Below are 21,947 nucleotides of genomic sequence, written 5' to 3'. Positions count from 1 at the left end.
CCATACAATGAGACACCAACATCAAATGCTTTCACTGACATGTGGAATCTGAAAAAAGGACAGACGGAACTTCTTTGCAGAACAGATGCTGACTCACAGACATTGAAAAACTTATGGTCTCCAGAGGAGACAGTTTGGGGGGTGGGGGGGATGTGCTTGGGCTGTGGAATGGAAATCCTGTGAAATCAGATTGTTATGATCATTATACAACTACAGATGTGATAAATTCATTTGAGTAGTAAAAAAAAAAAGATGACCGTCAGGCTTTTCTCCTTCATTAGATGGGTGCGGTAGATTATGTCAACAACATCTGTCAGCTTAACAATGTTAAACTGTCCATGGGATGTGGTCATAATTTTTAAAAAGTCCAGTCATATTCAATTTGCTATTTTTAAAATAATTATTGCTTATATAGTCCAAGTAGGGATTGGCTTATAATTTATATTTTTCCTATGTCCTTGCTGGGCATTTCATTTAATATCAAAAATACCACACAGATGTACACTAGCACTATTAACACTCAAAAAATAGTAATGGAGACAAGCAAAAGAAGTCATTTGAGTTATTGGAAAGGAAGATATAAAGCTGTCATATTTACAGATCATATTGCTAACTACATAGAACCTAAGGAACCATAAAGACAAATAGTTAGAATGAATTCAAGTCTGTTGAATAAAAGACCAAGTGCTTCTGTATAGCTAATAACAACTATTTAGAAAATGTTGCTGAAGTAATATACTGTTTTGATAGCAGCTACAGCTAAGAGTAACTGTACTAAATCTAATATAAGGTGTTAATTATTTTTAAGCTGAAAACAATGATCACACTATTCAGAAACATTTTTAAAAGATCTAAATATATGGAGTGATATCACAGTCATGCAATGGGAAGCCTCAGTATTTTGAAGGCGTTAATTCTCCCCAAACTAATCTGAAAGTTCTATGCAATTCCAAACTGGCTCTCAACAGAGCTTTTCTGATAAGATGATTCTAAAACTACTGTGGAAGAACGAAGGGCCAAAAATGGCCAAGACCATTTTGAGGAAGAAGGTGGGGCACCTGCCCTACCAAACATCAAAATTTATTTTATTCTATGCTGAATAAGACAAGGAGATAATTGTGCAGAAATGACCAAGAGACCAAGACAGAACCTAGAATCAGACTAATAGATCAATGAAAATGAAAATGTGACAAATGTACATTTTTAAATACAGTGCTTTGACAACTGGTTTTTCATACTGAATAAAATTAGCTCCCCACCTTAAGCCACATACACAAAATCAGTTCAGATGCTGGGGAAAAAAAATCCTTAATATAAAAAGACAACTTCAAAATGCTTAGAAGAAAATTTGGGAGAGTATCTCTAGGTTATAGGAGAACACACCATAAAAGTAATGGTGAAATTCCCTCATGGCACAGCAGGTTAAGGATACAGTGTTGTCACCACTCTGGTACTGGTTGGATCCCTGGCCTGGGGACTTGTCCTTGCTACTTGTGTGGCCAGAAAAGAAAAAAAAAAAAAAAAAGGTTACAAAAATGAGAACTTTAAAATTAAAAACGTCCATTCATCAAAAGGAACTAAAAAGGGAGTTCCCATTGTGGAACAGTAGAAATAAATCTGACTAGTATCCATGAGGATGTGGGTTCAATCCCTGGCCTTGCTCAATGGGTTAAGGATCTGGGGTTTCCATGAGCTGTGGTGTAGGTCGCAGACATGGCTCAGATTTGGTGTTGCTGTGGCTGTGGTGTAGGCCTATACGCCCGCAGCTACAGCTCCAATTAGACTCTTAGCCTGGGAACCTCTATATGGCGTGGGTGTGGCCCTAAAAAGATGAACGACAAAAAAAATTTTTTTGAAACAGCAAGAAAATACTTATGAATATAAATATAAATAGGAAAGGACAAGTATTCAGAATATTAAAGAACCACAAATCTGTTACGGAAGACATTAAAAACCCATAGGAAAATGAACAATAGAAATGCCAAACACCCAGAGAAAATACTCTCCGCCCTCCCTCTTAAACATGAATCTTTTGGCTCCAAAAACTCCCACTAGCATTTAGTTGCCAATTCCACTTTTATTATTTAGATGGTTAGGCACTTGGAACATAGACGTGTCAAGATGGCTCTTGCCCTGAAAATGGATACACAAACCATTAGAATATTATTAAGTGCTAAGTTACCTAAGGCTTTAGAGAAAAAGGAGAGTGTGGTTTGGGTTCTGGTCTCCTATTCTGTCAAGTGGTTTCTTACAGCCATTCATGAATGTGCACTCTCTCCTTGCTGGAACTTAAGGGTTGCGTTTTTTCCCCTTTCAAATATTTTCCTTCCAATGTACTTCAGAGTCTCTGGCTCCACTACACCATCACTGTTATTTCAGCATCGAGGGCATGATAGAAGTATTTATGTTTTGTTGTCTGTGCTAAAGGAGTAGTTAAATATGTGGGTCGTAGAAGCAAACTGTTCACAGTAACAACTACCAACAGTTCTACAACGGCAAAGATGAGGGGCAGTTATCTGGAAAGGGGCAAACCTCATAGCAGAAAACAAGGGTAGAAAAATGACACTGCACAGAAGATGAAGAAGCCCAATGTTGAAATCTGAGTTTGGGAAAGGTCTGTGTGTGTGTGTCCGTGTGTGTGTGTGTGTGTGTGTGTGTGTGTGTGTGTGTGTTTGAACTCACCAATGAAGAGACACGATGACTAGGAAATAGAATTACATTATCCTGAGGGACCAGCTAAAGAGGCAGCAGGGTAAAGTCCAATTCATGGACTCCAGGTTAGGACTTCTAATGTATGCCATTACCACTGTGTGCTCTGAGCAAGTTATTTAACCTTCTTCTTCAGTTTCCTCATAAGTAAAGTGAAGACAATAATAGTATCGATTTTGTAAAGTTACTATAACAATAAGTGAGTTAATGCACATTAAAGTTAATACACATGATGGAGTTCCCTTTGTGACGCAGCGGAAACGAATCCCACTAGGAATCATGAAGTTGTGGGTTCAGTCCCTGGCCTCAAGGGATCTGGCATTGCCGTGAGCTGTGATGTAGGGCGCAGAAGCGGCTTGGATTCCGAGTTGCTGTGGCTCTGGCGTAGGCCAGCAGCAACAGCTCCGATTCAACCCCTATCCTGGGAACCTCCATATGCCACAGGTGCAGCTGTAAAAGGACAAAAGACGGGAAAAAAAAAAAAAAAGTTAATATACATGAGAACTGAACTTGGCGCCTACAAAGTGCTCAATTAAGAAGACACAGTTTTCATCACCACCACCAAACACCGTCACCATCATCAGGACCATCACCTCTGGCACCATCACTTCTCCACCCCCAATCATCTTCTCCTCACCACCGGGATCATCTTCACCATAATCTTCACCGACTGTGTCACCACCATCATCACCCATGCACTACTTCTTCCAGAGAAGAAGTTACTAAGAAATAACAAATCCAGGTAGCTCCGCTGTGGTGCAGCAGAAACGAATCCGACTAAGAACCATGAGGTTGTGGGTCCAATCCCCGGCCTCCATCAGTGTGTTCAGGATCTGGCGTTGCCGTGAGCGGTGGTGAGGTCGAACACACGGCTCGGACCCCAAGCTGCTGTGGCTGTGGTGCAGGCCGGCAGCTGTAGCTCCGATTGACCCGTAGCCTGGAAACCTCCATGTGCCACGGGTGCGGCCCTAAAAAAAACAAAAAAAGAAAAAGGAATGAAAGAAAGAACAAATGAAAAACAGGTAACTAAAAGCTCCTAAAATACTGGTCAGACCTCAAATATTTTCAGTTGGCCTCAACTTTTTACCCATTTCCACGCCGCTACACTTACAAAGACCACTGCTCAAATCTTTAGTTTCTCTATACTTTTACGGTGTGTAAGAAACACTTGTAAAGTTTTTAGTATTTACCATTTCTGCTTGTCACGTTTACAACTCAAATTCTGACTTCCTCTTTCCCCAGCATTCGTTAGCCCCTCACATTTCCTCAGGTTCCCGGGGATAATCCAGGGACCGCGTCTCGGGGAGAAGCTGAGGCGCTGGGTGCCGGGGCGAGGCTGCCTGGCCTCACCCACGGAGGGGCTTCTTCGGGCGCATCCGAGGGCAGGGCAGGCGGCGCCCGACAGGCTGGAACCCGGAAGGCCCGGGGTGGCGGGAGCTTCCGAGCGGCAGGGCACAGGGCAGCGGCCGGGAGCAGGCTGCGTCTGCTGCAGAGAAAGACGCCGGTAGAAGGCGGAGGGCGGTCAGCGCTGCAGTTGGTGTGGAGACCTACGAGCTCCTGGAAATGATGAGAGGAATCAAGTGAATTCGACTGGAGAAGCCGAAGCGGTCAAGGGACAAGCAAGGAGAGACTGGCGTCCTGAGGAGTTTTCAAGACTCTGAGAAGTGGCCACTGAGGGAGGAGGAGGCCGATAGGAGGAGCGGGCTCAGGCAGCTCGGGGGAGCTCTCAGGCCTCCATCTGCCCGCGCCTGCCCCTGGGCTCTGAGAGGGCCACGTGGTTCCCTTTCCGCACACAGGTTCCCAGGAGGCTGCCTCGCCCTCAGCCCTGCTGCGGTAGCGGCGGGCAGGCAGCAACGCGGCGGGCGGGCGGGCGGCAACATGGCGGGCGGGCAGCAACATGGCGGGCGAGCAACACCGTGGCCGGCGGAGTGGAGGACTGCGTGCACCCCGCCTTCCGCTTCCGGTCGGCCGGGCCTGGCTCCAGGGCTTCCGGTTTCCGGCTTCTGGCAGTCTTCCGCCTCAGGACTGAGGTGCAGTCCTTCCGTTTCTGTGGGAAATGTCTCCGGCACGGAAACTCCCCTGGGGCCCACAGACATCGTGACCAGGGGAGCCCAGGGGAGAGACGCGGGGGCAGGGCCGGCGGCGGTTTCCTCTGGCCGCGGACAGGCGGGCTCGCACCCTGCAGGCCTCTCTTCCCGGGCTGCTGGCGCGGAGCCCGTGTCTTCAGGCTCGGACTCCAGGAGGGCCCCAGACCTTCTTAGCCTTCTCCTTTCCTGCTTTCACGCCTCCCCTGGCGCCCGCCTCCTGGGAGACACCACCTGTGCGGCCCCCTGCCCTCTGCCTTGCTTCTGATGGTGGAATCCCGCGGCCTCACCTGCTCGCGCTCCTCATCCTCTCCTGGTGGCTCTGAAGGGAGAGGAGCCCCCACTGGGCGCTGCCCTGCCCTGCGGAGAGGCCCGCCAGCCTGGCAGTCACCCGGGAGCTGCCGGCTTCTGGAGAAGCCTGGGGCCAGAGGACCCAGCTGAGCTGCGCCCCAAGTCCTCACCCTTGGGCAACCCCGAAGCAGGAAGTGTGCGCCCCTTTAAGCCCTAGGATTGGGGGTCTTGTGTTACAAAGCCGCGGGTAACAGCTATAACTGGTTCTTTGCACCCAGAAGAATCTTACTTAGTACATCAACTCCACAGGAGTATTTAAAATTCTCAAATACGCATTCCTTCAGATGACAACACCGAAGGGGCTCTGGGATCATTTCTATCAAACTCAGTAAGTGCTGAAGTAGCCTTTGAAAAGATGCTACTAAAAATAATAACTACCTTACCTAGAGTTACGTATCCTCTTTTTCTTTCATCCATGTGGGAAAGTCAGTATCACAATTATGTAACATTAGGAAATGTCTATTTCCTGTATAACACCTACATATATTAAATGTATGTATGTATCCATGTATAACTAAAAATGATTTTTAACGTGTAGATCATATTTTACTAAAAAAAAAAAAAAAAAAAGAATTTCCCATTGTGGCTCAGCAGGTTGAGAACCTGACTAGTATTCACGAGGATGGGGGTTTGATCCCTGGCCACCCTCAGTGAGTTAAGGATTGGGTGTTGCTGCTAGTTGTGGCGTAGGTCAAAAATGCGTCTGGAATCCCACATTATTGTGGCTGTGGCATAGGCCAGCAGCTGCAGCTCCAATGTGACCCATAGCCAGGGCCCAGGGAACTTCTATATGCTGCACATGCAGCCCTAAAAAAGAAAGAAAGTAAAAGACCTGTTGTTAGTACTTTGTTAGCATTTGAGAGAAAACTTTGTAGCTTTTAATTTGATTATCAATGACATGTTTCTGTAACAATATGTGAAACTAGATTACCTGAATTTTAGATAACCAAAACAAATTAGAGTTGTTAGAAATGTGTCCAGTAAGTCAACGCCATCTTGTATTGAACCTTTAACAAGTCAAATAATGTACTTTAGACATCAGTTCCCAGGGAGTTTGTAGGTTAAGTTGAAGGAATGCACTTCACCAGTCTAGTAGGTAGATGAGCAGGGTCCACCTTAGGACTCTCTTCAGGTAGTTTAGCCACTAACAAGGGGAGAGGGTCAAACTCCAGAGGGGAGGGGCACCTGATGATGTCTCATCGGACAAATTGGGAAGAATTTTATTTCGCATACGGAAGGCTCATGTGAATGGCTTAATTTTACCTAAGCCAAGGGTAGAATTTTGGTTTTATTTTTTTTTTTTTAATGTAAGAACTTGCAGGTTTTACTTCCTAAGGGATAGACATAATTTTAAACTTACGGTTTAGGGTTCTTGTTTTTTTCCCACTATAGACGCTAATGTGCTTAAATTTTAACTAAATGAAGGTTAATAATTTATTATAGGCTTATTAAAGTTTTGGATAACTTCCTTTCAGTGACAAAAAAATCTCATCTAATTCACAAAAGTAAAGAATTCCTGAGAGTTTACAGTGCTGCTATACTTAGAAATGCTAAATGTAACACATTTTTTCCATATTGAGATAAGCCAGTTACAATTAACTAGAAATAAGAAAATATAGACAGTAACTCTTCTACAATAATTTGCTTCATTTTCATAAATTAGTAAAACCCAAACACTTCCAACTAATGAGATACATAATTTAAGGTACATACCAGTCTACTGAAGGCACTAGAGCTTGTTCGTTTTAACCCAGGACCTGGAACACAGCAGTTAATAAGTGACTGTGGAACTAAACCTCCAATGCTTTTAAAACACAGATTGGAAATATCTTCCCAGAGAAAAACCTAAATGAATTATCTTCCTGGTGCAAAAGAAAGACTATGTGGTACTTTTTTTTTTTTTTTTTTTTTTTTTTTGTCTTTTGTCTTTTTTGTTGTTGTTGTTGTTATTTCTTGGGCCGCTCCCGCGGCATATGGAGGTTCCCAGGCAGGCTAGGGGTTAAATCGGAGCTGTAGCCACCGGCCTACGCCAGAGCCACAGCAACTCGGGATCCGAGCCGCGTCTGCAACCTACACCACAGCTCACGGCAACGCCGGATCGTTAACCCACTGAGCAAGGGCAGGACCGAACCCGCAACCTCATGGTTCCTAGTCGGATTCGTTAACCACTGCGCCACGACGGGAACTCCTATGTGGTACTTCTGATATTGACACTACTAATACTAATATGCGTGCTGTTGGAAGTAGTTTTTGGGAAAAATACATTTAAAATCTAATGTAACTGTTCTGGAGTTCCCACTGTGGCTCAGCAGTAACCAACCCGACTAGTATCCATGAGGACTTGGGTTTGATCCCTGCCCCTGCTCAGTGGGTTGAGGATCTGGAGTTGCTGTGAGGTATGGCATAGGCCGGCAGCTGTAGCTCTGATTCAACCCCTAGCCTGGGAACTTCTACATGCTGCAAGTGCAGCCCTAAAAAGACAAAAAAAAAAAAGATAATAACAAAAATCAAAGTACGTTCTTATAGGGATGGACCACCAAAACATACTTATTATTTTGGAAGCTAAGCACATGGATTTTGGATTCAAAGAGCTGCAGCTCCAATTTACTTATAATGTGAGTTTGGACAACTTCCTAAAGCTTCAGTTTCTTCATCTGTGGAATGGCAATAACAAATATACCTTATCCATTGTGCTGTTTGAAGAGTTAATTAGATAAAACATGTAATGTACTTAGCTGATCACCAGTTTGGGCTCAAGAATAGAAATGTGCCACTCTCATCTGAACATTTACTTGATCTAGAAGTAGGATCTTAGGCACAATAAATAAGCTTCTCTCAGATGGCCTGTATCTTGAATTTTATCTGGGAATTTTACAAAAAGTAGATTTTTGTCTCAATACTGAATGTGTAGTTTTAAAACTGGACAAAAGCCCCAAGCAGTAAAATAGAATTTATACAGACAAAACATGCTTAGTTGAATATTTGAACAAATTTGAAGTTCTATGAAGACTAAGTGTGTCCTAACAAAACTATTGGGCAGTTTGTGACAAGTAGAATAGGCAGTTGAATTCACAGCTGTCTTAGAAGACTTGTTTCCTTAGAGCCATTATTAATGAGAACCAGTTTCAGGAGGGAAAAAAAGAAGGTTTTGAAAATGATGTAAATTATACATCCAAGCTGCACTATGGCAGAAAGCCATGACTGTCGGTGTCTTCGGTCTCTGAGAACAGTGGGCATCTGATAATCTGTGCTGGTTTTTCTATTTCTAATTCAGTGAGAGATGTGGGAGCTGTGCTGTGTGTTTCAATAAAACAGTATGTATCAGTAGTCACTTAGTTTAAAAGAATCCTCTTTATTTTCTTACAAATCATTTCTTAATATAAAACCACCAGTGTAGCACTTTAAATATATTGCAATTTTACTTGTCAATTCTATTACAATAAAGCTAAAATTAAAAAAAAAATTTCTCCCCGTCCAAAAAAAAAAAGAAAGAAAAGAAAAAAACTCACTGAAAATACTTGCGTGGTTTTTGTCAGTTTTACTGTTAACCCATAAGTTAGGAATGTTAGAAGAAAAAGTCCAGATCCACGTCTTGGAGATGTTTTGCGTCTATCTTAGATACTAAACAACAACCCAAAGGCACACCCGTCTGTCTGCTGCCCCACCCACCACTCTGGATGTGATTCCATCAAAGCAGAAATAAATCCCTAAAAATGTTTTTCTTTTTCTATTGAACGTCTCTGAAGAGGTACTTGTGTCCCCCATTCACAGAAATCTAGACGGCACTGACGTGATAGGGCCCTGTGACTGGCAGGAGAGCCAGAGTTCTGAATCTTTCTGTGCTGTGCTAAAAGCGGCCTGGGATCTCATGGAAAACAGCACTTCTAGTGAAATCACTTAGTAGCAATCATTATTTCATGCTAATAGGGTCCTGACTCTCACCATATTGTAAAATACTAATGACAAGTTATCAACTTTAAAGTGCTTAATTAAACTTACTTATCAGACTTGTAAAACAGTTGCCCTGGGGAAATAAGGGCTTTGAAATGATCACATAGCTGGGCATCCGAAGAAAAAGCTCTGTGAGTTTTAGCAAGTCTTTCTCAGCAGACTTCTCTCTATAAATGTCATTTCACCATCACTCACATACATTGCTATTAGAATCATCACTCTTTTCCTTGAAATACAGCACAAAGAGCAGGGTGTCTCGTCTTCATTATCAAATAAGCTTCAAAGCTGTGCTTTACCTAGTAATTTGGAAGAACGGCTGATAAACAGTGATTTAAACCAAGGAATGATATGGTTTAACGTTTCTGAAGACTGTAAAGGGAAAGAATTGAGGCGAGGGAGGTTTATGGAAGAGGAGACGGGGAAGAGGCAAGCACAGCATGTTTGCAGAGGAGACAGGACAGCAGACCTCTGCCCCACGCCAGCTGCAGCTCCCTGGGGTCGCGGCAGAGAAGACAGCGACCACCTCACGCAGTCACATGTGCACAGTGGGACCGTGTGCTCAGGGGTCCTGAACAAGCCTGGGAAGCCGCAGAACCACGTGCACTGAGGCGTCTGGAGCACGCTCCCAACAACTGTCTTTGTGCCACTTATTCTCCCAACAGGAACACATAAGCCTGGTTTTCGACAGCATTCAAGTTTCTATCCAGAGGAGTACTTGGCATAAGATGGGATTGGTCAAGCCAAGACCTGCCTGCTTTGGGAGCCAGATCATCACTCCATGGAGCCAGGACATGGAGCTTTGCTTTTCTCTCGAGGAGATAAAGGGTAGACTAAGACCTCACTTTGTCTCCTTCCATGAAGCTGTTTGCTCCAAAGGCACAAACAATGTGAAATAAAGAATATGAAGAATCAGCAGGCCATGTGAATAACCTTGCTCCTAGGTTTCTGAGGACAGTTTCAAACTAGTGATACTTTTTCGCCTATAGGACAGATCATGAAGCACCACCATCCAAAAGGCCTTTTCCTATGGGTGAGTCCTCATTGCAAACATGTGGAAAATCAGATGCAAGGTAGAGTACGAAGACGCCTAGTTCATCCAAGTCTCTGGGCCCATATGTTGGGCTTGCTTTCTCCTGCTCTCGTATGTTCTCGCCTTTATTAAACTATGCTTGCTGCAGACTGACAAGTGAGTTCTAATGCTCATCTTGTTAGTGGTATTACTTTGGTTTCTTTTTTACTTCATCCGTGTAAAATTATTTGTACTCAACTGCAAACACTGGCTAAAATCAGTGTACTGAACCAGTGCAGGTATTAGTTTTATAATTTCCCACTTGAAGTGATTCTGATTCTAGAATAAAGTGTATGGAATTCAACTCCATGACTCTCCTCCAGAAGCGATTTTCTTTCAAAATAGCAAAGCCCTCCCAAGCTATTTCACGATCTTCTCTTTGAAGTACAGTTAGTACAGCAAGAGTGCTCTGTCACAGAGGTTTTGCATCTTTTGTGAAATTAGAGTGGAATGGTGATTTAATTTATTCTTCCTACACTATCTCACAGCCTAGAATTAAGAGTAGTCTGAGGGCCAGCCAATCTTCCACTTGGCCTCTGGGCCCCTCGCTGCAGCCACTGAAAACTGTACAACATGGGTCTCTACACACAGGGGATTATTTAAAACTCATTTCCAAGCTAATTTTTCCTAAACATGAAATTGGCTGCTCAGCTAATGACAACATTAAAGAAAAAACATATGTGATTATTGCATCCCCCCAGATGTCTATCATCATTCTTCAGCTTCTGATTTCTCCACTAGATCTGCCACTTACTCTGCAAGATTTTAACTAATTTCTTATTTCGGGTAGACATTTTTCATCCAATTCTTTACTGCCAAGTTCTAAGCTTCTTATACCTATTGTTCTCCAAATTAAACTTTATTTCCAGGAGGAGTGTAATTGTGTATAAAGGGGCAATTTACAACGACATGTATTTTCCGCTTGCTTTTGTGTATTTGTTTAACAGCAGAATGACAGTGTTTGTGTATCCCGGCCAGTATGCAGTGACACTCATAATAACTGATTTCTAATTATTACTACTAGCATCATCATTGCTGTTTTGTGAGCACCAGCTACGTGCCAGGTACTTCCCCAACCTCAGGCCTGAGAGGAGCATCCACCCTTGTGCTCTTGTCCTGGATGCTGCCACTGGAATACCAAAGGGCGTTTGTTTAAAAACAGACAAACAAAGCAACTCTGGAGTTCCCGGGTGGCTCAGGGGGTTGGGCATCTGGCATTGTCACTGCTAAGACGTGGGTCATCACTGCAATGTGGATTCCATCCCTGGCCCAGGAATTTTTGTATGCTGAAGGCACAACCAGAAAAAAAAAAAATGAACTCTAATTTTTCTTTCCATTATTTCAAATGATGACACTTAACTTGAAAATGCATTTTCATACAGATGATCTCTCTTTTTTTTTATGGCCAAACGCACAGCATATAGAAACTCCCCAGCCAGGAGTGAATACAAGCCACGGCTGCAGTCTACGCCACCGCTGCGGCAAAGCCAGATGCTTTAACCCACACTGCTTGCACCTCCACAGCAACCCAAGCCCCTGCAGTTAGGTTCTCAACCCACTGCACCACTTCGGGAACTCCTGGATGATCTCTTTCCTCCTTGGCCACATGGTGGAGGAGAAGAGCATGTGGTTTTCTGTCTTTTCAGGACTGTGAGTTCATACAAAGCATTCATTTCCACAGTGGCATTGCTCCCTTCCCCCCTCCTCGACCTCATTCCTTCCTCCCTCCTCTTTAGACAGTATTATCATCATTATAATTTCTACTAACTCACTTTACAGGTGAGAAAATTGAGGTCTGGGCAAGCTCATGTAGTTTCTCAGGTCACAGGACTGTTCAGTGGCTTGGACCAGATTTTTCTGATTTCTTCCCCATGCTTTTCCCATTATGCCAGCTAATAGGTTGTCAGTAGGTATTTGTTGACTGAATGTATGAAGTATGTGTGACAATGCCATGTCCTTAACCCACTGGGCCACAAGAGAACTCTGCAATTTCTAATTGTGTAGAACTATTCTGCAATTATATTTTACATTCATATTATGCAATGGACCATTACAAATTAATAAGTGCATTGAAACACAAATACATAACAATCACAAATTGCTCATGTTTGGTACCTTTTTGACTTTCAGATCTACCCACTGGAAAATAAGGATAATATTAGTACTTCCTTCACATGCACTCAAGAAATGAGAGATATTATTATAAGCCAATCTCAAAAATCACACTGATTTTAATGTACTCTGGTGTTAAAAAATTTGTTTGCAGAGTTCCCGTTGTGCAGTGGCAACAAATCCCACTAGTAACCATGAGGTTGTGGGTTCCACCCCGGCCTCCCTCAGTGGGTTAAGAATCTGGCATTGCTGTGAGCTGTGGTGTAGGTTGCAGACACGGCTTGGATCTGGAGTTGCTGTGGCTGTGGTGTAGGCCAGCAGCTGCATCTCTGATTCGACCCCTGGTCTGGGAACCTCCATGTGCTGCAGGTGCGGCCCTAAAAAGCCAAAAAAAAAAAAAAAAATTGTTTGCAAAAAAAATGAAACATGGTAGGGCAATACTGCTGTGATTACTGTCCCTTTGGGAAAAATCTACAAAGTTTAGATATAGCCTTTGGTATAGTCTGTAGCAATCAATTTGAACAATTAAGCAATTTGTTGAAAAACTTCCATTTCTATTTTTTTAAAAATCTGTTGCATTTTGGGAGTTCCCTGGTGGCTTGGTGGGTTAAGGGTCTGATGTTGTCACTGCTATGGTGGGGGTTAAACCCCTGGCCCTGGAAGCTCTATATGCCTAGGGTATGGCCAAAAAAAATCTGGTGCATTTTCTAAAACATTTCCTCTAAAACTGCAAGAAAATATATAGTCAGTAAAATAGCAATAGGTGAACAAATCCTTTCTTCCCCTAAATACTAGTGCTTTTCCCCCACCTTGCATATTCCACTGTTCTCTGGGCCACTGTCTCCACAGCAATAGTACCACTGTGTGAAATGAGAAGAGGAGTGTGAGCAAGAAAGCGGCAAGCGCCCGTCCCTGACAGGTTGTGATGGCTGGACCCATGAGAAAGGGATTTGTTTCTGGCTGCTTTTGCCATCTCATGTATGCTTAATATATATATAATCTTTTTTTTTTTTTTTTTTGTCTTTTCTAGGGCTGCACCCGCAGCATATGGAGGTTCCAGGCTAGGGTCCACCGGCCTACGCCAAAGCCACAGCAACTTGGGATCTAAGCCATGTCTGCGACCTTCACCACAGCTCAGGGCAACGCCCGATCCCTGACCCACTGATGGAGGCCAGGGATCAAACCTGCAACCTCATGGTTCCTAGTCAGATTCGTTAACCACTGAGCCACGATGGGAACTCCTCATGTATGCTTAAGACAGTCACCAAGAGTTCCTTGACATCAAACTTTTAGCCTAGAAAGAGCTAGCTTTTTTGGTTAAGAAAGATTTGTTCTCATAGATGATTATCATCTTCAGTTATGCATTGCTTATAAGACCTTAGCAAGAATTCACTTTAAAGTTCAATTTGTCTTGTCCTCACTCTTAATTTGGCACGGAGAAGCCCAGCTGAAAAGCTCCGTATAAAGTACAGAACTGGAAACCCTAGCAGAGAGTCTGAAGGCTTTTGCAATATAAGGTCAATTCTCCATGCAATTGTTTTTTCTGCAAACTAATTGAATTTTTAAATTTTTTATGCTCCCATTTTCATTGTTTATTTGTTATGCGGAAAATACTTCCTGCAGGCAGTTTGGCCCGGCTGAGATTTTCTATAACCCAGGAAATGAAGTCACCAGACCTGCAGCTCTGCAATGACTCTGCCTCCCCTTCCTGAGAGAAGCAGGCACTACAGAGATTCAAATCCAAACACAAAGACAATGACAAATAAGTGGAAATAAAAGTGTTTAATAGTTTGCCGGTGCACTCAGAATCATTATTCCACTTATTTAAAACTTTAGAGACGTGTGAAAATCCTATGTGGTTCGGAACTCTTTTTATACAGCCGTTGAAAGATTATGTAACATGCAATTTTGACTCAAAAAGATGCTAACTAGTCGAGTCTTTCAAACTTCTCCTTGTTTTATAATTGAATTTTCTGGCTCACAAATAAAACACTCCACTTATAATTTATACTTTTAGCTTATAGCGAAAAGAGCTGCTTTCTTATATTTCTACATCAAAACGTGGACTTGATTTTGCTACTATCATTTCACTTGAGCTTATTGATTTTTTTTTTCCCACTCATGTTCCTAAAAGATTGGGTCAGGTGGCACTGAAAAAATATATATATTATTACACTAAGTGTTAAAGAATTATATATTTATTTTTAAATACTGTACTGAGATATAATATATAGACCAGAAAATTCATCCTTTAGAAGTACACAGTTTGATGGTTTGTAGACTATTCACAAGGCTGCACAACCATCGCAACTATCTAATTAAAGAACATTTCATAACCCCCAAGGGAATCTATCCCCATTAGAGGTCCCCCCATTCCTTCCATCTCCCAGCTCCTGGAAACCACTAGTCTCCTTGATGTCTCTGTGGACTTGCCTATTCCGGACATTTACTATAGATGGAATCATAATATATATGACTTTTCGTGACTAGTTTCTTTCAGTTAGTATAATGTTTTCAAGATCAAGCCATGTTTTGGCATGTATTAGTGCTTCATTCTTTTTATGGTTGAATAATATTCCACTGCATAGATATACTTTATTTTGTTTTTCTATCCATCAATCAGTGGGCATTTGAGTGGTTTCAACTTTGGGGCTATTATTACATTGCTCCTATGAAATTAAAATACAAGTTTTTATATGAATATACATTTTCACTGGGCTTGGGTATATAGTAGAATTGCTGGGTCGTATATCTCTATGTTTAAGTTTTGGAGGAGCTGCCAAAACTTTTCCACAGTGGCTGCACCATTTTAACATTCCTGGCAGCAATGGACAGGGGTCTAATCTCCCATGTCCTTGTCAACATTTGACGTTTTTGTTTTTGTTTTTTTGGCTGTGACCACAGCATGCAGAGGTTCCTGGGCCAGGGATCAAACCCTTGCCACAGCTGTAACCAAAGCCACAGCAGTGACAATGCTGTATCCTTAACCTCCTGAGACATAAGGGAACTTTTTATTTTAGTTACTATAGTGGGTGTAAAGTGGTATCTCATTGTGATTTTGTTGTTGTTGTTGTTGTTGTTGTTGCTATTTCTTGGGCCACTCCCGCGGCATATGGAGGTTCCCAGGCTAGGGGTTGAATCGGAGCTGTAGCCACCGGCCTACGCCAGAGCCACAGCAACGCGGGATCCAAGCCACATCTGCAACCTACACCACAGCTCACGGCAACGCCGGATCGTTAACCCACTGAGCAAGGGCAGGGACCGAACCCGCAACTTCATGGCTCCTAGTCGGATTCGTCAACCCCTGCGCCACGACGGGAACTCCTTTTTTTTTTTTTTTTTTTTTTATTGTGATTTTGATTTGCATTTCCCTAATGTCTAATGATTTTGAGCATATTTTCATGTGCTAATTTACCATTGTATATCTTCTTTAGAGATGTATTTATTCAAATCCTTTAACCATTTTAAAATCAGGTTAATTGTTTTTTTATTGTTGAATTGCAAAAATTCTTTATAAATGATGGACACTAGATCCTTACTAGATATACAATTTGCAAACGTATTATCCCATCCTGTGGGTTGGTCTTCTCACTTTCTTGATAGTGTTCTTTGAAGCAGGAATATTTTTCATTTTGATGAAGTACAATTTATCTTTTTTGTTGCTCTTGTTGCTTCTACTTTAAGTGTCATACATAAGAAACTGCTGCCTAAGATCATAAAGATTTACATTTATGTTTTCTTCTAAGAGTTTTGTAGTTTTAGCTTTTACATTTGGGCCTTTGATTTATTTTGAGTTAACTTTTGTACATGGTGTAAAGGAGTAGTCATTTTTAAATGTCCTTCACGTAGCTCTCAAATTTTTCCATATCTGTAGGGAAACAGAAGATCGCCCAATATCATTAATAACATTAGAACACTTACAGAAAGAATCCTACCGCGCAGTATCTCTAAGCATTTTCAAGCTTGGCGGATCATATGCACACACATAGCGAGAGCTGACCCTTGAACGGTGCTGGTGTTAGGGTACCAACCCTCTGCATAGTTGAAAATCTGAGCATAACTTATGATCAGCCCTCCCAATATGTGGTTCCTCCACAACCACGGTTCCCCATCTGCGGATTCAGCCAACTGCAGACCACACAGCACTGTAGTATTTACTCTTGAAAAAAGCCCACATATACATGGACCCACCCAGTTCAAACTTGTGTTGTTCAAGGGTCAAATATACATGTACATATGTTTGATATATATAAACATTGTGATAGTCTATGGCTAGAAATCCAAAGAATACTAGGAAGGAAAGGTAGGAAATCAAGATTGGCCTCAAATCATTTTCCTTCAATGTCAGCTAAGGGCAGTTAATGTCATAACTCCACCCAAAGCAGCGCTGTTTCTGAGCTTGAATCAGACCTTACAATACTAAACCAGAGAAACCCTGTGGCCATAATCAAGCCTGTTATTCTCACACTTTCCTCCTTTTGTCTAAAAAGACAAATAAAACACCCCCAGCATGAGCTCCACAAGTTCAAATATGTTATACTCTAAGTGAAAACAGAACCCCGTAAACTGTGACGTATTTATGCATACTTTGTGTTCTGTTCTGTCAAGAATATACATAAAACTGCATCTTTTCCTTCATTATACTTCACAAATTATTACAGAAACTTTTCCATTTTGACTCTATTTATGAAATATGCTTATCCTAGGCTAGTGCTGTCCAACAGAGCTTTCTCAGATGATGGAGTATTCTATATCGGTGCCATCCCATACAATGGCCATTAGTCACCTGCGGCTATTCATTAATTGATGTGTGGCTAGGCTGGCTGAGGAGCTAAATGTTTAATGTTATCTAATTTTCATTAAGTTAAATTTAAATAACCACAGGTAGTTGGTGGCTGCTGTGCTGATGCCATGCCTTTATCATCTAGTAGCTACAATCTGCTTTAAAAACACACTCAAATTTTAGAGTAGATGAGACTGTCTACTGAAATTGTAACCTATTTCAAAAAAGGAGTAGGTCGTGATACAGGTCCTGTGGTAAAGTGTCCTGGTTAATTTAAACGGTGATGCAGACATCTAGACTCACTTCCTCTCTCTCTGCGAGAGAAAAGAATATATGCAGACTTCTGGCTGAATATATCCTATACTCTGCCAAGTGCGTAACTAAAATTATGCAAAAGTTTAATTGCTAATAGTTTTTTATATCCTGTGAAAATCTTGGAAAGCACATAACCATGGAAATCACATTCAGATAGAAATGCAAAACATAAGCAAGTTTGTCTGTGAGCAAAGACACAGTGCAGTGTCTGATATCTCCACGAAGAGTATGAAGCATTTTATAACATAAGCCAAAGAGAAAAGGGGGCCTCAGTGCTCTTTTCTAAAAACTAACTACTCACTTAACACTTTAGTCTTCATGAGTTCGTGTGTATAATACAAATACATAATAAATGCATATTATGCAATATGCTCTCTTAAGATTGGAAGGAACTCTATAGACATAAATTCCTTGTAGAAAAAAAAAATCATCCTTAATCTATTATGTGGTTTTAATTTTTCCTTACAATGTAATTCCATAAAATATTAACAGATATAGTAGTGTCTAAAGAAAACAGTTTTCTTTACTCAAAAAGCCAATCTAACTCAGAAGTGTGGGAAAAAAGGTCCTTTCTTCTCAGGATCAGAACAGGGTTCTATGAGGGCCTGCTGGCAGTGCTCAGGGACTTAGGAATTGTCAAGTTACACGTTCTATAGTGTAGAGAGCAAACAGGCAGAGAGGTGTTAAATGGGAAATGCAAATCTCACTACCAATTCCCAATCTCCATAGTCACTGCCTAGATTAAATCAACATTTTCCCCGTATCCTTCCAGAACGTTCTCTGTATAGACATTCATATGTAACAGGCAGTCTTTTATTTCAAGAAGTTTCAAGAGCTTGAAGACGTGCTCTGAATTTCCACCCTAGAGACAATGGAGTCCCTTTGGTCTCCTGTTTACAGAGCACATAGCTTGTGTCCCCGGCTGGAGGGAGGTGTTATTTCATCACCTCTGCTCTGAAAACTTTCATTAGCCTTTAAACTGGACTCTACGCCATATTCCATGTCCCCGAGCAGTGAAGGCTCTCAAACACAGGCCTGTCACTTCATTCTCTAACCATGTGATGTCAGGACTTAACCTACAGGAGAAAATGCCAAGTTGAGGAGCACAGCACTGGGACCCTAACTGCCCCTTCCTGGGCACACCCATCACTGCCTTGAACGTGCCCACTCCATGCCCCTGCCTAGAATGTCCTCCCCGTTCATCCTGCTGACGGGGCCCTGGCCTGCAGTCACCATTCCCTGCTAGGCACACCTTCAGCGCTTGCCCTAACTCATGCTCCTAAAGTAACTTACTGCAGTTGGTGGAATTTGATTGATAGATTGAGGTTTCCAGGGCAGGGCTCGTGTTTAAATATTTTTATCTGTTGTGCCCAGTACAATCTGCGGCTGAATGACAGGTCCCCAAATATTTGCTGCCTCTGTATTTATTAAAAGGTAAGGAGACCCAGAGAGCCTATAGAGGGCCCACTGTGGAATAATAGAGTATAAAAATCTGCAGAAGCTGTACCAGCCTCGTTCTGCTGTGTCTGTTTCTGGCAGGACTGCATCTAACCACACAGGACAACAACCACCAAACCACACGTGAAGCCTCTCACAGCTGTTAGTTCTCACAGCTTCACTTTCCTACTAGTTCACAGACCCTGTGAGTTGTTCCAGTATAACTCAGGTTTCTCATGCTTCCAGGCTCATCAGTATAACCCTGATTCCACAGGTCCAACAACCAGGTTCTGATGCAGGTGAAGTGACCTGAAAGGGATTTCTGTTTACCCACATGAAGTAAACAGAAAGTAAAAATTTTCCCTCAAAACATGTTCCTCAATAATTTTGTAAGTATAATACTTCTGTAAACAACTCTGTAAATAAATAAATGGCAAATAATGTAATTTCAAGATCCTGATCTCACCTCTATCACATTTCTAGTTAAAAAAAAAAGAAAAAAAAAAAAAGAAGAAGAAGAAGCAGCAGAAGCACACAAAGCAAGAGGAAAGATTTTAAAGCCTGCTCATCTCCCCTCTGTCATTAGGCTCTAGGTCAGAAGCTGGCGGCAGTTTGGGAAGCCTGTGGACAGCACGAGCAGCCTCGCCACAGCCACACTTGGTCGGTCAGCTGGAGGGGCTGTGCGGCAGCGGACCGTGTCCACGGGACTCCGGGCTGGCCAGGGCTGGAGGAGCGCCAGGACCCTGTAACCAGGGGGCTCTGACTGATGGCAGGAGAGCACTGCTGGGTTTGTCATCATAAGTGGCTTTGCTCCCCCACCTGAAGTTTAGTATTCATACCACTGCATCTATTTTATTGGGTTTGAAAATCCTTTGTAAAAAATTCACCTAGGAGTTCCCATTGTGGCACAGCGGAAACGAATCTGGCTAGGAACCATAAGGTTGGGGGTTCGATCCCTGGCCTCGCTCAGCAGGTTAAGGATCCCGTGTTGCTGTGAGCTGTGGTGTAGGTTGCAGACACGGCTCGGATCCCTCGTTGCTGTGGCTCTGGTGCAGGCTGGTGGCTATGGCTCTGATTCAACCCCTAGCCTGGGAACCTCCATATGCCTCGGGAGAGGCCCAAGAAATGGCAAAAAGACCCCCCCCCAAAAAAAAAATTCACCTAAAATGTTCATATTTCTGTGAAACTGAAACGATGTTTAACCCTGATGACATCTTACTTAAACAATACAAACTGCTTTTAGTCCCAGTGGCAAGACAAAAAATAAAGCATTGTGTAACTTGAAAAAAAAGTCTGACAAGGAAACTACCGACTATTTTACAGGGATTTTTTTTTTCCCTGTTCAAATAGGATGCACTTTGGTTAGTAAGTGCAGGATAATTAGGCTAAAAGCTCCTTTTATGTTCCTCGACATTTTCATATCCATCTTTCTCCTACAGTGAAGCCCTAACAAAGAGAAGGAAGAACCCCAACCCTTTAACCTCAAAGCCCTATGGCTTCCTACTGCCTATTTTAGCATCACATCCGAAGTTCTCAAGGTGCCATTTGGAGCCCTCCTCTGGTCCTTGCCTGTGGTGGAGAACCCTCTTTGCCTGAGGAGAGTAGCCTGACCTCACAGGGCTGCTTCCTTTCTCCAAGTCTCATCGCCTCATCTATAAAAACGGGGGGCTGGGTAACCTCCAGGGTCCTTCTCTAACTCTGTCATCTGATGGTTCAACAACTTGTTATTGGTACTTCACTTTCCAAATGAATCTAGCTGGGAAAACAAATGGCAGTGGTGAGGGGGAGGGGCAAGGGCTCTGACTTCTTTTTTTCTCATATAATAAGTGAGGAAAAACTTATGCTTGCTGATTTTGGCGGAAAGCAAAGATGTGGACAGAATGAAAAGCCTAAGGACAGACTCTTTCAGAAGCAGCAATGCTGGGACATCTGGGGTCACACACTGTGACATGAACACATGGTTCTACATGTTAGAGCCCCATGAAGCACAGACATTCCTAGACTTGCCTCCGAACCAACCATCATTCTCATAAAAGTCAGTTAAGTGAGTTCTTTGTCCTGAGAAAAATGACTATTTCAACAAACTCACTTTTATTTTTTCCCTGGGCCGAATCATTTTTTAATGGGCAAATTGATCTGTGAAATCATTTATCCCTCTGAATTTTCATTTTTTATTACTTCAGGTTCAAGTTAATGAGCTTTTACTATTTCTACTCAAAGAGCACAAATTATCATTTTAAAATATGCACATGCATAACTGGTCTCTTCCAACTTGAGCAGAAGAAAAGATCATTTTTTTCTTGAAAAATTTCTATTTAGTTGACAAATGCACATTGATGTTATGAATTCTCTTGGTTTCCACATCTGAAATAATGTTCAGCAGAGTTTGCCTCACGTTGCTATGAGAGGCAATATTGAAAAGCTGTTCTTATATTTTGTGATGACAACTTGTTTCCTATTGCTTTATCACTTTTTTCACATTCTTAAATAAAATTATTAACTTAAAAAACAGAAAACATTTCTAATTTTCAAACACTTAATTTTTTTTCTTCCTATAAATCAAATTTAAGAAAAGTTCAGATCTTCAACTTTAGTTATTTTGACCAGGACGTAGCCAAGCACTAAAGATAAGCAAGAAAAGAGGTCCCCGACTCAAATTTATTCAGTAAATCAAGAAGGCTTGATTGGGTTAATTAGTTTATGGTCAAAATTTCCAAGTAATGGTTTATTAAGAAGCAGAGAAGAGAAGAAGGAGAGAGATTCCAGAATCTTAACCAACGAGAGCAAAAAGTGACCTTGCCACCTTGGCAATAAGTAAATGGACAGAAATATGTAAAATCTAGATATAAGAAAAACCCATGTGGGACCATTAGCCCAATATGGAAAAATAGATCACAACCCTGGAAAATCTTAAATCATATGATTTAATAAGCATTTTCAACGTGTTTGGGGTTTTGGTTGTTTTAATTTTTAAGGCTGAGATGTATTCAAGATATCATTTCAGAAATACTTTCATCAAAAAAAAGATTTAGGAGTTCCCATTGTGGCGCAGTGGTTAATGAATCTGACTAGGAACCATGAGGTTGAGGGTTCGATTCCTGGCCTTCCTGAGTGGGTTAAGGATCCAGAGTTGCCG

The 21,947-nt window shown here is 42.0% G+C and overlaps 1 protein-coding gene across 2 annotated transcripts in view; it reads right to left on the bottom strand.

Moving 5' to 3' along the window:
* LOC110256592 (classical arabinogalactan protein 7-like) overlaps window positions 3,158-21,947 on the bottom strand; it is a 213,879-nt gene continuing 195,089 nt past the window's right edge. For both annotated transcript variants that reach the window (XR_002338272.1, XM_021071824.1), the window contains exon 2: window positions 3,158-4,266. Coding sequence is in view for 1 of the 2 variants with exons in the window: in XM_021071824.1 (XP_020927483.1) it covers window positions 3,976-4,266 (291 nt within the window). In the remaining variant the exon portion in view is untranslated. The remainder of the gene's footprint in view (window positions 4,267-21,947) is intronic.

This window comes from Sus scrofa, chromosome 1, assembly GCF_000003025.6.
Source record: "Sus scrofa isolate TJ Tabasco breed Duroc chromosome 1, Sscrofa11.1, whole genome shotgun sequence".
Classification (NCBI taxonomy): domain Eukaryota; kingdom Metazoa; phylum Chordata; class Mammalia; order Artiodactyla; family Suidae; genus Sus; species Sus scrofa.
This window is presented reverse-complemented; position numbering and strand designations above follow the sequence as displayed.